Below are 16088 nucleotides of genomic sequence, written 5' to 3'. Positions count from 1 at the left end.
CTAATCTTCTAGTGTTTAAAAAAAAAAAAGGGGGGGGGGGAATTATTAAAAAAAAATTTCCTAGTCACACATGATCCCTCAAAACCCTACTAGAAAGTAAACTCCAGCTCCCTCAAAACAGTAGCCAGTTTTGAAATCCACAGACTATGCCTCCCTTCCCACCTATACCTCTCCAGATCAGACAAGCCAGCATAACTGTCCCACACAAACAGCTGGTTTTAATAGAATTTTACAGTATTTAATCACAGTGAAGAATACTATGCTATTAGTAAGATTTCCAGTTGTGTAATAACAATACATTACTGCACTAGTGAAGTTTCCAGGGCTTTTATTGTACAATTGCTTTTGATAGTAGTACAAAATAGGATTTCAAAAGTTGAATAAAACACAGAAAAATACAGAAATATTAATTGCAATTTGAAAAAAAAATTTTCAAGGGTAGCGACACTTATTTTCTTTCTTTCAAAAATCATTTAGTTGTCTACTACATACATGCTGTACAAACACATTTACATATACATCATTTACATTTCAGTAGCAGGCGATACCAAGTGTATCCATCACCATCAAAATTGCTTGCAGAGGGTCCACAATTTCTTGCATGTTATCTTTCCTCAAAACCCAGTCTGGTTTAATTCTGTGAAAATAAGAGCGGCTTGTCATTAAAATTTTATATTGCCACCGCAAACACAGTAGACTAATTTTTAAGCTCTTACCTTGAAACTGTTTTTATTCTTCGAGTAGTTACTGGAACAAAGGAAGTTCCGCTTAAGAAGTTGTTTGTTTTCTGCTTCACAAGTACTCTCTCTGCATCCATTTTGTGTTTACGAGCCGTAAGCTTATATAGGCTTTGAATGCAAGTAACAGCTCTTGGTATGCTTCGTATTTCCTGAGAAAAGGTGAAAATAGCATACAGTTAATACTACAAGTTTGAAAGTAACTTAACAGATCAAGAAATCAATACTTAACAACTGGTATGTGATTTGAGATCTCAGAAAATTCAAGCTCTTGCAAGTCAGATTTTACTAATTTCACTAAAACCAATTTTTACACACGTCATTGGCATATGCCTTCCATGACTGGTAACAGAGAGAAAAAATAGAGTTTGTACTTGTCTTCATAGCAATGAAAGAATAATGCAATGGTCAGAGGTGACTGGATAACTGAACTGTTTATATCTGATGAATAAACAGCTAGTGAATTTATAGCCTAGAACCCAGACTACCCTAACAACCTTACTAGGGATTCTAGAAATAGGCATGAGCAAAGGAAATTTTGTTCAGAAACAGGCTATGACTCTGTTACAATATGTCAACACAAAGTCATGGACAATTATATTGACAGTTTTTACTGACAATAAAGATCTTAACTTTATCTGAAAAGCAACAGTAAACTTACAGAAATGGACTAAAAGTTAATTAAGCGGCCACAAAACTATATGTAATGCTAAGCAATTGATAGAAAGTCATCAAAACCCTATGGAAAGTAGGGATTGCAATATCATAATCTTGCAAGGATTGCAGGATCAGAACATACATGTCTTCTTGAATAGCTCTGGGTGACTAGGGCACACAAAGGACAAAATAATGAGCGTTTTCACTGTCTTGGAAATGCATTTTTTAGCTCTGGGTGACTAGGGCACACAAAGGACAAAATAATGAGCGTTTTCACTGTCTTGGAAATGCATTTTTTTTTAAATCAGAGTTTAGTCATAATTCATATTAAAGCCATAATAGGTATGGTAGAGAGGGAGAGGAAAAAAGAAATTACAAACACCACCAAAATGCGCAAGAAAATCATGTTAAATCAAATTACTTAACACACAATTTAAAGTCTTACCAAAGCTCTTTCTGAGTCCTTTGAAAGAATGGCCAACAAACAACAGGTCTTTGTGAAAATGCTCCCTCCTTTCTCTGAAATTTTGTCCCCAGCTTTCCCTCTGTACATTTGCAGTAGGTCTAGTAATGTATCTATGGAATTTTCTACTTCATAAACTGCTTGAGTAGTTCTTTCATACTGTTATACAAGAAAGAGAAAAGAGAGTTTATATAGACAGATCTTTAAAATACCTTTCAGGTTAGAGGAAAAAGCAAAATCCATTCTCTTCCCTACATTAAATTTGTATCCGATCTGGCATCCAAGTGATAAATATCACTTCTGTATGTTACACTATCATAACAGGTTACAAAAAGCACCCTTTAGTGCTTCTCCCCTTTGTTTAGAAACCCGTACAATATGATTTTACATTTAAAATAGAATAATAAATTAGAATAAATTTAGAGAAATTTAAAAATAAGTTTAGCTTAAATGTTAAATTTTTTTCACGAAATAAAAATAAAAGAAATTGAATGTAAGTACCAACAGGATGGATACAAGATCAAAAACTATGTTTAGCAAATATTTGAAATTTCAAGTAATAAACTCTAGAATACTCAATTCATAGTCAGTAACTACAGTACTGAGGCAGCTTAAAGTATTTATGAAAATAATCAGTTCTGTAAGAAATCCAAAAGTGTAAACATAATCTATTCTTTGACACTAATTTGAAAAAGTAGCTTGTCTTCTGGAACATATATATTTTTACCTTAAGAAAACTTCATAGCTTATCCTAACTACTAGTTTTGCATTTCTACAGTTTCATGCAATACTTGGGATACCTTGCAATGTAATCAGTTAAAATTAAGATTATTACTTTAAGCCCATGAAATAATTCTCTTTTGCCAAAAGAAAAAATCAAATCATAATTATTACAAAGTAGATAATTGGTTTCAAAACAACATGGTTAAAAATCAGAAACTGTATTTTTATTCAAAACTATTAATTTTGTTGTTTCTAATTTATTCAGAAATTTGTGGATAAATACTACAAGAAAGCCGTCTACAGCTTATACACCTGCAATGGAAAATATTAAAGTTACCTTTGAAACATTAAGTAGAACCTGAATTGAGTATCTGATCACATCCATGCATGGAACACTCCGGTTGCAACTTCGGATCAGAACAAAAATAGCAAAGATTGCTCTGCTCCGGGCCATATTTTCACAACAAAGTGGGGACAGCCTGGTAGCCACCTCTACGATAATTAAAAAAACCCACAAACTCATTTAAATTGCTAGAATTAAATTAAATTAAATTGCTCAAGCAATTTAATTACAAACTATGGTTTTCTCTTCTTTTTAAGTAGAGGTGCAAAGAAGTACAAACTGCAATTACTGATTTAAAGAAGTATTTCCTACATTCATAGTTTTAATATTCCGCACTAAAAAATAAGCAAACAAAACAATCCACAGACAACATATACCCATAATAAATATAATTGACTTATGTAAGGCATAGTATTACTAGGACTGCCAGGAAATCACAGCAATCATATAGGATTTTCTTTCTCTACATAACAATTTTAACAGTATTCTTAAATCAATAATCTAATTTTAGCCCAGAAAAAAACCCACATTACACTCTAACACATTCTTATTTTATAATCATACAGAAAGCTTAAATATCTTTATGAACTTTTCTCAGCTGCAAAACTCCAGTTTCTATCCTCCTGGAAATCTATCAGTTACAATAAAACAAAACACTGACCGAGATGCTTTAACGCTGCAAGAATATAAGAGAGGTGTTTGTATTTCAGAAGGTATTCAATAGCAACTGCAGTTCTGTTGCACAATTTGTTTTCTTCTCTGCTCTTTTCATTAGCCTTTTCTAAACTGCGTCTTAAAGCTTTAGTTTTTGCTGTGTCATTACTCTTTCTCCAAGAATATCCTCTCCACAATGCCTACAGAAAAGGAATTTTACAAAGAGAAAAAACGTTGTGAACAAGAGACAATAGAATTGAACTTCCATTACCCTTCCAAATCAATTTTACAGAAGTTTAACAAAGTATTTCATTACCTTGGTTATTAATTTTTAAGCCATTACCGTTCAGTGTCTAATCTTCCAAATACTGGATTTTCAAGACAAAAGACCAAAACAAACATGCATCTACACTCCATGCACATTCCCACATAAGTCATCTCAACCAACATTTGCTTAACATTACTTTATGATCTGTTTGCATTTAGCTTTGATGTCAAAACTGAAGCTGACTTGGCTTGCAATTTCACTGATAAATTCACCAAACATCTTTCCCCTCCCCAAAAATCCATGACAGAATAAATTTAAAAAAAAAAATTTGTATTTTTCTTACAAGTAGTATTTACCTGAAATTTAATTACTCCAACCACAAATTTTCTCCTATGTCTGCAGGCAAGGAATCTTCGTACATTTCGTTGGATCATGGATGCTGCAACATTTCTGTGATTTAGCCAGCCTCGAATCACACGTTGTAATTGAATAATTCTTTGATAATCCCTTAGAAATCTCTTCTGTTGCATTTTTGCTCGGAACCATCTCTGTTTAAAATTACAGTACATTTCTATTTACTCATTCAAGACTTTTCCCTTAATTCCCTTTTCCCATCCTAAACAAGCATTGATAAAAACAGAAGTAGCATTTTAACGTGAACTTTGACAGATACAGGCACTATAAATATCACAAGCACTCATATAACCACCAAGACACAGCTTTGATTGGCCTTGGGGTAGCTGAAATGCAAGACTGTAAAATGAAGTCTTAACTAGGAGCAGTTAGGGAAGCATTCCATGTAGAACAGAAAATTTTATTTTCAGTTGGAGGGGACCTACAATGATTATCTAGTCCAATTGTCTGACCACTTCAGGGCTGACCAAAATATAAAGCACGTTATTAAGGGCAGCGTCCAAATGCCTCTTAAACACTGACAGGCGTGGGACATTGACCACCTCTCTAGGAAGCCTGTTCCAGTTTCTGACCACCCTCTTGGTAAAGAAATGCTGCCTAATGTCCAGTCTAAACCTCCTCTGGCGCAGCTTTGAACCATTCCCACATGTCCTATCACTGGATACCAGGGAGAAGCGATCAGCACCTCCCCCTCCACTTTACCTCCTCAGGAAGCTGTAGAGAGCAACAAGGTCACCCCTCAGCCTCCTTTTCTTCTTACTAGATAAACCCAAAGTCCTTAGCTGCTCCTCACAGGACATGCCTTTGTTCTGGTTCGGCTGCAGCCGGTAACAAAAGCGCCACGCGGCCGCCCCTCCCCCCACCACGCTGCGGAGGAGAATGGAAAAAAACAGGCAGAAAACTGGTGGGTCGGGATAAGGGCAGTTTAACAGAACAGCAAACAAAGGGAACGGGAAGAACAACGATACAGAAAAGGCGAATACACAGAACAAACCAGCAGAACAGAGCCCGCAGAACAGAACCGCTCTCTGGGACCGAACCGCTGCTGTACCCTCCCGAGCGGCGAGTCCCTTCCCCCCCGCCCAGCTCCCCCCCACCAGAACCCAGCATGACGGCACATGGTATGGAATACCCTATACCCTGTTCTGTTCGGCCAGGTGGGGTCAGCCCACCCGGCTGTGCTCCTTCCTGGAGTCCGGTGAAAATTAACCCTGTCCTGGACAAACCCAGGACATTATCCACCCCTTATTCCATACCATCTATGTCGTGCCCAGGTCCCCCATTATCCGGCTGATCACCACCACTTCTCCTGTCTCCAGATATCATTCCCTTAGTCTATGGATCATCACTCTAAAGTGTCCGTTGAGTTCATTTAATCCATGACTTCAGGCTCCATCTGTCATAATGGTCTTCCGTGGCAGGAGAGGTGATGTGTGGTGGTGGGCGGTCACTTGCTGCATGCGGAGCTCACAGCTGATGGATCTGGTGCAGCCCGTGCCCACAGTCTGCAGGAGATGTTGATCTTGATGAATTTGCTGGGTGCCAGTTGTTGAAAACCAGGTCCAGTCCCATCATCGCTGTGCTCTGCTAGGTTTTCATCAAAAAGTCCATCCTTCTTTAATCTGTATGATTCTTACTATGCTACTACTGGTACAACACATAACAATTATAACAGTGATAACAGACAGTGACAGGGTTATTTAACAATTAACTTTATACAGTTTTATTTATGGACTATTCTCCCCCAAAATCAAATCCCCATGAGGTACACATCAGACTTCCCCATCCTTCCGCATTACCCACCAGGTACACCCAGGTCCTTGAGCAAAGGCAATCCCGCGGACGGGCTTGCCTTTGCCCGAGGCAGGACTAACCCAAACCGTCTTCCCTAATATGTTCTGCATGTGCACTACAGGGACTTTATCCCCTTCTACGGGACGCTGAGGTTTTGACTGGGCAAGAGCAGCCCAGTTGGTGGATCCCCTGGTGTTAACCAACCAGGTGGCCTTTGCTAAATGGGTATCCCAATTTTTGAAAGTCCCACCCCCATTGCTCTCAAAGTGGTTTTTAGCAGCCCATTGTACCGCTCGATCTTTCCAGAGGCTGGTGCATGGTAGGGGATGTGATACACCCACTCGATACCGTGTTCTTTGGCCCAGGTGTCTATGAGGCTGTTACGAAAGTGAGTCCCGTTGTCCGACTCAGTTCTTTCAGGAATGCCATGTCGCCACAGGACTTGTTTTTCAAGGCCCAGGATGGTATTCCGGGCAGTGGCATGGGGCACAGGGTAGGTTTCCAGCCATCCAGTGGTAGCCTCCACCATTGTGAGCACATAGCACTTACGGTTTGTGGCAGTGTGATGTAGTCAATCTGCCAAGCCTCCCCATATTTATATTTTAGCCATCGTCCTCCATACCACTGAGGCTTTACCCTCTTGGCTTGCTTGATTGCAGTGCATGTCTCACATTCATAGATAACCTGTGCGATGGTGTCCATGGTCAAGTCCACCCCTCGGTCACGAGCCCATCAGTATGTCACGTCTCTTCCTTGGTGGCCCGAGGTGTCATGGGCCCACCGAGCTATGAATAGTTCACCCTTATGTTGCCAGTCCAGATCCACCTGACCCACTTCAGTCTTGGCAGCCTGATCCACCTGGTGGTTGTTTTGATGTTCTTCAGTGGCCCGACTCTTAGGGATGTGGGCGTCCACGTGACAGACTTTTACAACCAGCTGCTCCAGCCAGGCAGCAATATCTTGCCACAATGGGGCAGCCCAGATAGGTTTGCCTCTGCGCTGCCAGTTGTTCTTCCATTGCTGCAGCCACCCCCATAAGGCATTGGCCACCATCCAGGAGTCGGTGTAAAGATAGAGCACTGGCCACTTCTCTCGACTGGCAATGTCTAAAGCCAGCTGGATGGCTGTCACCTCTGCAAACTGGCTTGACTCACCTACTCCCTTGGCAGTTTCTGCGACTTGTTGTGTAGGGCTCCATACAGCAGCCTTCCACCTCCGCTGCTTCCCCACAATGCGACAGGACCCATCCGTGAACAGGGCATACTGTTTCTTATCTTCTGGCAGCTGGTTATACAGTGGGGCCTCTTCAGCACGTGTCACCTCCTCCTCTGGTGATGCTCCAAAATCTTTGCCTTCTGGCCAGCCCATGAATACCTCCAGAATTCCTGGGCAACTGGGGTTTCCCATTCAGGCGCGCTGGGTGATCAGAGCGACCCACTTACTGCACATAGCATCGGTGGCATGATGCATAGAGGGGGACCCTCTCTTTGAACATCCAGCCCAGGACCGGCAATCGTGGTGCTAGGAGGAGCTGTGCTTCAGTGCCGATCACTTCTGAAGCAGCTCGAACACCTTCATATGCTGCCAGAATCTCTTTTTCAGTGGGAGTATAGCAGGCCTCGGATCCTTTGTATCGCCAGCTCCAAAACCCCAGGGGTCGACCTCGAGTCTCCCCTGGTGCTTTCTGCCAGCGACTCCAGGTTGGGCCATTCTCCCCGGCTGCGGTGTAGAGTACGTTTTTAACATCTTGCCCTGACCGGACTGGACCAAGGGCTACGGCATGAACTATCTCCCTTTTAATCTGTTCAAATGCCTGTCGTTGCTCAGGGCCCCATTCAAAATCATTCTTCTTCCGGGTCACGTGGTACAGAGGGCTTACAATCTGGCTGTAATTTGGGATGTGCATCCTCCAAAAACCCACAACACCCAGGAAGGCCTGTGCTTCCTTTTTGCTGGTTGGTGGAGACATAGCTGCTATTTTGTTGATGACATCCATTGGGATTTGACGGTGCCCGTCCTGCCATTTTATCCCCAAAAACTGGATCTCTTGCGCAGGTCCCTTGACTTTACTTCGCTTAATGGCGAAACCGGCTTTCAGAAGGATCTGAACTATTTTCTCCCCTTTCTCAAAGACTTCCTCCACTGTGTCACCCCATACAATGATGTCATCGATGTACTGCAGATGTTCTGGAGCTTCACCCTTTTCCAGTGCAGTCTAGATTAGTCCGTGGCAAATGGTGGGACTGTTTCCACCCCTGGGGCAGTCGATTCCAGCTGTACTGGATGCCCCTCCAGATGAAAGCAAACTGTGGCCTGCACTCTGCTGCCAAAGGGATGGAGAAGAATGCATTAGCGATGTCAGTGGTGGCATACCACTTGGCTGCCTTTGACTCCAGCTGATATTGAAGTTCTAACATGTCTGGCACGGCAGCACTCAGCGGTGGTGTGACTTCATTCAGGCCACGGTAGTCTATTGTCAGTCTCCACTCTCCAGTAGATTTTCTCACTGGCCATATGGGACTATTGAAGGGTGAGTGAGTTTTGCTGATCACTCCTTGACTCTCCAGCCGGTGGATCAGCTGATGAATGGGGAGAAGCGAGTCTCGGTTGGTACGATATTGTCGCCGGTGCACCGTTGTGGTTGCGATTGGCACCTGTTGTTCTTCAACCCTCAGCAACCCCACAACGAAAGGATCCTCCGAGAGACCAGGCAAAATGGACAGCTGTTTAATTTCTTCCGTCTCCAAAGCAGCTATGCCAAAAGCCCACCGATACCCCTTTAGGTCCTTGAAATAGCCTCTCCTAAGATAGTCTATCCCAAGGATGCACGGAGCCTCGGGGCCAGTTACAATTGGGTGCTTCTGCCACTCCTGCCCAGTGAGGCTCACTTCAGCCTCCAATACACTCAAGCTCTTGGGACCCCCCTGTCACTCCAGAAATGCAAATGGACTCTGACCCTTTGAAACCTGATGGCATTAAAGTACACTGTGCACCAGTGTCCACTAGAGCTTTATACTCTTGTGGATCTGACGTGCCAGGCCACACTGTCCAATAAACGCGGTTGTCCCTTTCCTTCACCTGGCTGGAGGCAGGGCCCCTCTAATCCTCGTCAGAGAATTTGCTGCTCACCTGCTGTAAGAATGACTTGGAGGTCCCCTCCAGAGGATCGGAATCAAGGTCAAACTGCCTACCTGGTCTGGAGAGCTGGCTGCTGGAAACTGGAGCGGCATTTTTCCTAACAGAATTCCCTTTGGTGATTGTTTTACCTCGCAACTCACGTACTCGTGCCTCTAGACTTGAGGTGGGTTTTCCATCCCACCTTCTCATGTCCTCTCCGTGGTCACACAGGTAGAACCACAGGGTGCCCCGGGGTGTATAGCCTCTGTATTCCCTCTCCTGAGCACAGAAACACTTGCTCCTAATAGCTGAGACATTGGCCCGTACAGGTGGGGAGTAGGAAATAATCTGTTCGAGTCGCTGGACCTTCTGGGACAATTTCTCCACAGCTGAAACGAGGGAGGAAGAGAGGCTTTCTTCATATTGCCGGAGTCGGACAGCCACCTCATCCACTGTTGGTGCCTCCTTACCTTTCCAGTTTACAACTGCCAGGGAGTTGGCATATGAGGAGGGTGCGCTCCGCACAAACTTCCTCCACATAGATGCTGTGCACTGGAGTTCATCTGGGTCTGTGGGTACCTGCTCATCATCTGGTTCATAGTAAACCAGCTCCCGCACAGCTAATTCCCTCAAGTACTGAATACCCCTTTCCATATTGGTACACTTGCCAGGATAGCATACAAAATCGTCACTGAAGGGGTACCTCTCCCTCACGCCTGACAGAAGTCTCCTCCAGAGGCTGAGGACTTGGTCCTTCTTCCCAATGGCCTTGTCAATACCTCCATCCCTGGCCAGGGATCCCAGCTGCTTGGCTTCCTTGCCCTCTAACTCCAAGCTGCTGGCCCTGTTATCCCAGCACCGCAGCAGCCAGGTGACAATGTGCTCGCCAGGGTGGTGGCTGAAATCTTTCCGCATGTCTTGCAGCTCGCCCAGGGACAGTGACCCGGTGATGATCTCTGTCTCTATCTCCCGCAATGACCCTGGCTCATCATCATCCCTCCCAGAGCGATCTGCTCTCTTTGTGTCTTTGTTTAGTTTTACGGGGGCGACTGCTACCGGCACAGGTTGGTCATGGGGCTCAGTCACTGTGCCTGTGGCTGGAGCTGGAGCTGCAGCAGCTGCCGTGACCACCAGGGGAGCCGGGACCACGCCAGTGGCTGCAGCAGCCGTGGTGCCTGTCGGGGGGGGGGGGGGGGGGGGGGGGGGGGGGGACGGACTGTGACTGCCTGCTGGGCTGGAGGGGCTGCAGGGCCGGCTAGGGGGGCAGCACCAGTCGCAGCGCCTGCTGCTTTGTTTCCCTCCCCCTTCCCCTTTAGGGCACTGAATCAGGTTGAACAGGGCTCGGTAGGCGTGGACCAGACCCCAGCACATTGCAGTGATCTGTGTCTCTCTGGAGTTCCCTGGGTGGCAGCACACTTTTTGCAGATATTTTACTAGTTTGTCCGGATTCTGCACTTGTTCAGGGGCAAGTTTAAAAAACACCGGGGTGCCCACTGCCCTAGGTATTTGCCCATGCTGTCGCACACACCCAGCCACTCACAGCTAGCCAGCCCCGGGGCAGGTCTCTGCACGATGTTCTTAACGACTTGTTTAACCCTAAACAAAACCTGCAACCCATTCAGGAGGCAGAACAAAAGGAGAGTGCTGGCCTGAGCATCCCACGGGTACTCGAAATTCTCAAAGGGTACTCGAAATTCTCAAAAGAATTCTCAAAAGCCGTTAGGACCAGCCTGAAGGAGAGAGGGGAGGCGAAAGAGTAGGGGAAGGCATCCCCTCTGGTTTTCCCCACAGGCTGGGTTCGATTATTAACAAATTCTAAGACATAGGATCCGAGGTACGGAAATGACCGCAGTGCCGCATGCAAATACAAGCCTAATTCCATGCACAGTGACGCTATCATGTCGTAAGTCGACATCATACAGTACAGTAAAATCATAATCATGATCTTTTTCCCCGAGGTAATGAACGTCACCACAGGGAACAAGTACAGCAAGTACGGATTCAAAAACCACAACCATCTGATCAAAAACCGAAACATTTTTACCGGTGACTGTTTAACTAACACAGTAAATACGTACAACAAATTATAACAAAACCTAAGAAAGCAGTTTTAACACCCGCTGCTCAGCCCTGCCGTTATCCCCGCCCCACGCTTGGGCGCCAAATTTAATGTTCTGGTTCGGCTGCAGCCGGTAACAAAAGCTGGGCCCTCCCGAGCGTCGAGTCCCTGCCCCCGGCCCAGCTCCCTCGGAACTCAGCATGAGGGCACATGGTATGGAATACCCTGTTCTGTTTGGCCAGGTGGGGTCAGCCCACCCGGCCGGTGAAAATTAACCCTGTCCTGGCCAAAACCAGGACAGCCTTCCAGTCCTTTCACCAGCTTTGCTGCCCACCTTTGGGCACATTCAAGGACCTTCACACGCTTCTTAAGTTGTAGGGCCCAGAACTGCACACAGTTCAGTGTTCACCCTCACAGGGTGAGGCCATTTGCCCTCCTGACTGCCAGGGCTCACTGCTGGTTCAGACCGAGTCTGCTGCCAGCCAGCACCCCCAGACCCCTCTCTGCAGGGCTGCCCTCCAGCCACTCCTCTCCCAATTCACAGTTGTGCCCAGCATTATTCCATCCTAGGAGTTTTCTTTCTCTTGGCTGGCTTTTAAGGAAAATGACCGCTCCACTTTTCAAATTTCCCAGCTCTGCTTCTTTCCCTCTACAGAGAGGCAAGATCTACAGAGAGGCAAGATCTACAGAGAGGCAAGACCCCTGTACTGTATGCCAAATCTGAGCAAAGAAAAAAGCCTCTTCCACCCATTCGCTCTTACCTTAAGGGGGAAATTATAGCTTGTGGGGAGAGATAACAGATTTGTGTATATGGAGGAGCAGTAGGGCAAAGTTTGCCATAACATCCTTGATTACAGAACAGCTATTTCAGTAGTCCTGTTTCAGCCTCTCTATTTATCTAATACTGACCTTCCATTATTGGGACTAAGCTAACTGTCAGGTCAGAAACCTGAAGATAATTTTTCCTATTAGTCGGTGCTACAATATATACCTGATTTTTGACCTTGCTTTTAGAGAAGTAAAACATGTTTATATTAAAAATGCTGCAACTTCAACAGGTTCTAGTACCACTGGCAGGTTAGAGACATCCAACCAAATAAATCACTGTATGCCAGGGGATTGTTTGTGTAAGGAGAGGCTCTTCATTTCACAAGATACATGGGTTGTCATATCTGATCTTTCCTACTTCCAGTACAACGTAAAGAAACAGACTAAGACAGCACTTAGATTCCTTTAGCAAGCTTGAAGGTCTGAAGCAAACAAACTTTCCCATCCATCCTCAGTTTTAGAATGCTTAAGCCTCTAAATCTTGTTGAGGTTCAGTCTATTATGCTTAGCTGGGTATAAGTACCATTATTTAATAAATCATAGCCTCCGTGATTTAGCTCTATTTTCGTTAGTGAAGGAACTACAGTATCTCAGTGCTACAACTTAGCCAACAGAAAAAAGTTAGACTGTTACACAAAATAATTCATCCTTAGACTAACCTGTATTATAAGAACAGATGACATCCGTGTTTGTGCAAGTTTTAAGATGAGATGAATCCTATATGCCCTTTGAATTTTAATTGCAGAGATATGATGATATGCAGCTGCTGTAAAATGAAGTAGTCTCTTTTTTTGCTTCTGTTCTGAAAGCTGTAGAAGTAAAACGAAACAAGGAACACCGTTAATTTTCATACTCAGAGGTGGCTTATCATCTATGCAAAGACTACGGTATAGAGCAATATACTATTAGATGTTGAAGAACTGCCTCAGAAGTCATTATCGCAGAATTAAGCAAGCTACCTGTCTTCAGTACTAGGTCTCTAATCTCAACAACACAGAGAAGTCACTGTAAGCAATAATAGTAATATATAGCAGAGAACAGTTTCATTGTAAGCATATGTGTGCAGAATTATCAGTTACAGATAAGCCACAAGTATCTCAGAAGCTAAAAAAAACACCCAACAATAAATGGGTCAAACAGTATTCTGATTTGTTCTGACCCACCCAATTCTAGAAGCAGTCAAGAAGAATTTGAGTTCAACAAGTGATCTGGTTTTCCTTTTCTTGCCAGCCAGAATTAATGCTAAAGCAGCTCTAGAGATACTTTACATCAAGAGTACAGTTTTAATTTAAAGTATACCAACCTTTTTTCTGACTAAATAACCCCGTATAAATGCTTGCAGTTTAATGACAGCTCTTCTAGTTTTGTTGTATTTCATAAACTGAAGACTGCCTTCCTGCCAAGCCCTCAGATGTTTTTGGATAACTACAGCAGCATTTTGTTGAACAAGTTTTCTTCTTGCCTTGAAACCTCTGTATGCTTTTTGGATCAAATATGCAGCTTGAACCTTCTGAAAAAGATTTTAAAGAACGCATTGATAACTAAACTTTTGTAATTTCCTGTCACAATCAATATACACTTATACTTAAGTTCTAGTTTTTTTTTTTCCATCATAACAAAAATAAAATAGGAAATACAAGCAAACTCATGCAGTACCAGTTTATATAAAAATGCACTTTCACAATTTGGAAGGTCTTCTCCTTTACCTAAACGGGGTAAAAATATGGTCAATTTAACTTAATTCTTTGTAAGCAATAAAGCCAGCAGAAAATTTTACATTTTATCTCGTTATCAATATAGACAGGGGTAATTCAACAATTGAAACCATCTGAAAAGAAGAATTAACCTTATTGCTCAAAGCAAAAAGGAAATTTAGTATTTTGAAGATGGAACAATCTTTGTTCTGGTCTGGTTCTTTTCTACATTTCTGCATAGCGATGACAAAAATCACTCAAATACTCAAAGCTTTTAATACAACCATGAGTGCAAGTGAACACACACCTTTCTTAAAAGTCTTCTAGCTCTGTACTGTCTATATGCCAACTGAATCTTAACTGCAGCATTCTTAGTTGCCAGAAACTGATGTCGAATCATTCGTGCAGTAAGGGTTGCTCTCCATCTTCTTTGAATGGTAAGTGCACAGAACTTCATTTTCAAAAACCTAACAGGAAAACGCATTTTAGTTTTTTTCCAAAAGTTGAGAACACCTGCATTTTTAAAGTAAGAAAACAATGAAGGTTCACAAAATTATTAAGACTCATATTCTGAAAACAGAGCTGTTATCAAGCAAATCTTGGAACATTTAGAACATGGGGATAGCCAGCAATGTTGGCAGGAGGATTGGTTTAAAATAGAAGATACTTTCTGTTTTCCCACAGTAGGTACTTCCAGAATTTGCTGTCAAAGGAGGTTGGGAAGGCAGACCGTGGTTTAAAAGGCATTAGACAAATTAAAGTACAACAGATGCTTATAAGGATGATAGAGGGAATAGGCAAGGATGTAAGTTCTAGCATCCATAATCTACCAAGCATGGATGCTGAGGGAGGACCTTAAAAAGTGGTCAGGTTAATGTACTATATCTAAACAGCATCTTTTGCTGCTACCAGCAGAGGACACAGTTCTAAATGAGATAAGCTATCAGGCTGATCTAGTAGAGTATTTATTGTAAAACTGTCTCTCAGCAAAATAAAAACAAACTAGTTTAACAAATCCATTGTGCATTATAACAAAATAGCTTTTCATCCCATTAGTTTTATGCTGGAATTTTAACAATATCCAGAACACCCTTCCTGTCAAAAACAGATACGTGAAAAAAAGACCAAGACCTACTCTTTCTAGATCCCCAATACGCAAAATTTGAGTTTGTGAGGTAGTTTTTCAGACCAGAAAAATATTGAAACATAAGAAAAATCTTATGCAATAGAATAATCCCACCTGCATCAACAGGATTATGTTCATGCACATTACATACATGCTGCAGGGTCAGAGCCTGAGAATCCATAGGCATTTGCCAGAGTGCGAAGCAGTATGAAATAATTATATAATAAAAGCTTTGAAAGGTAGAGAAATTTATATCCAGCTCAGTATTACCGTGTTCGCTGCTGTTTTGTTTTGAAGTGGCTCTGAGTAACATGTATAGCTTTTAACACAGATGCATATTCCTTTCGTGCTCTGCAGCCTCGAAACCAGGCTTGAATTACTTGTGCTGCTCTCATTTTGTTAACCCACTGCCTGACTTTATATCCTCTATACGATACCTATTAAACATAGAAAAAGAAAAAAAAATTTCAGAACTTGATTTTTTTGTTGTTGTTTTATGGAACAAACACAATTTAAAGGAAAAAAGACATATTAGCATGAAAAGGCTTTTAGGATTTCTGTCTCTACATTATTACAAATATCTAATCTCTCACATCTAGATGTTTTCTGAAGCAAGTGAAATGCATTCAGGGAAGTACCGCAAATGCCACTCTTTAACGTCTGTAAAAATAATTGTGTCAAAGAAAAAAATACAATAGAAATTAAAAAAATAAACCACAACACACAATAAAAACCTCCTTCTGGGATTACCTGAATTCTAATGGCAGCTCTTTTCATTTGATGGTATCCTTGTTGTTCAGTATTTCGCATCTGATGGGCTCTGTAATGCTGCTGTATTAATACAGCAGAAAACTTGCACCGAAGGTATTTCTGTCTCTGAACAAATCCACGGAAAAATGCCTTAAAAGACATAATTGTAGAATACGTCACCACTTGCACGGCATTGACTGGGGAGACGCTTGCATGTTTTTAAGTACACCTGTACTCCCTGGCTTGTTAGAAAAAAAACAATATACATAAATATATTTCTGATTTCCCAATTAATTTTTTTCCTACCTTTTATGCAAAGTAATCATACTTGCATTTTCAGGATATAAAAGTTCAACATTCAAAAAAATAACCAAGAAGCTGCCACTACCCCCCAAAACACAGAGGCAAGGAAGGCACTCCTGTTTTATTATCTGTTAGATAGAGCATGTGCTCGGCAACAA

The 16088-nt window shown here is 42.6% G+C and overlaps 1 protein-coding gene across 1 annotated transcript in view; it reads right to left on the bottom strand.

Annotated features, from left to right (window-relative positions):
- Nucleotides 1–93: 93 nt before the first annotated feature.
- Nucleotides 94–16088, bottom strand: part of ASPM (assembly factor for spindle microtubules) — a 37354-nt gene continuing 21359 nt past the window's right edge. The window contains exons 19-29 of the mRNA XM_075424094.1: nt 15628–15777; nt 15148–15314; nt 14059–14218; nt 13361–13567; nt 12717–12866; nt 4202–4393; nt 3585–3777; nt 2918–3072; nt 1840–2016; nt 717–889; nt 94–637 (exon numbers count right to left, since the gene is read on the bottom strand). Coding sequence (XP_075280209.1) covers nt 532–637; nt 717–889; nt 1840–2016; nt 2918–3072; nt 3585–3777; nt 4202–4393; nt 12717–12866; nt 13361–13567; nt 14059–14218; nt 15148–15314; nt 15628–15777 — 1830 coding nt within the window. The 3' untranslated portion in view covers nt 94–531. The remainder of the gene's footprint in view (nt 638–716; nt 890–1839; nt 2017–2917; nt 3073–3584; nt 3778–4201; nt 4394–12716; nt 12867–13360; nt 13568–14058; nt 14219–15147; nt 15315–15627; nt 15778–16088) is intronic.

This window comes from Opisthocomus hoazin, chromosome 6 (genome assembly GCF_030867145.1).
Source record: "Opisthocomus hoazin isolate bOpiHoa1 chromosome 6, bOpiHoa1.hap1, whole genome shotgun sequence".
Classification (NCBI taxonomy): domain Eukaryota; kingdom Metazoa; phylum Chordata; class Aves; order Opisthocomiformes; family Opisthocomidae; genus Opisthocomus; species Opisthocomus hoazin.
Note: the sequence above shows the minus strand (reverse complement) of the source record. Positions and strands in the feature narration are given on the sequence as shown.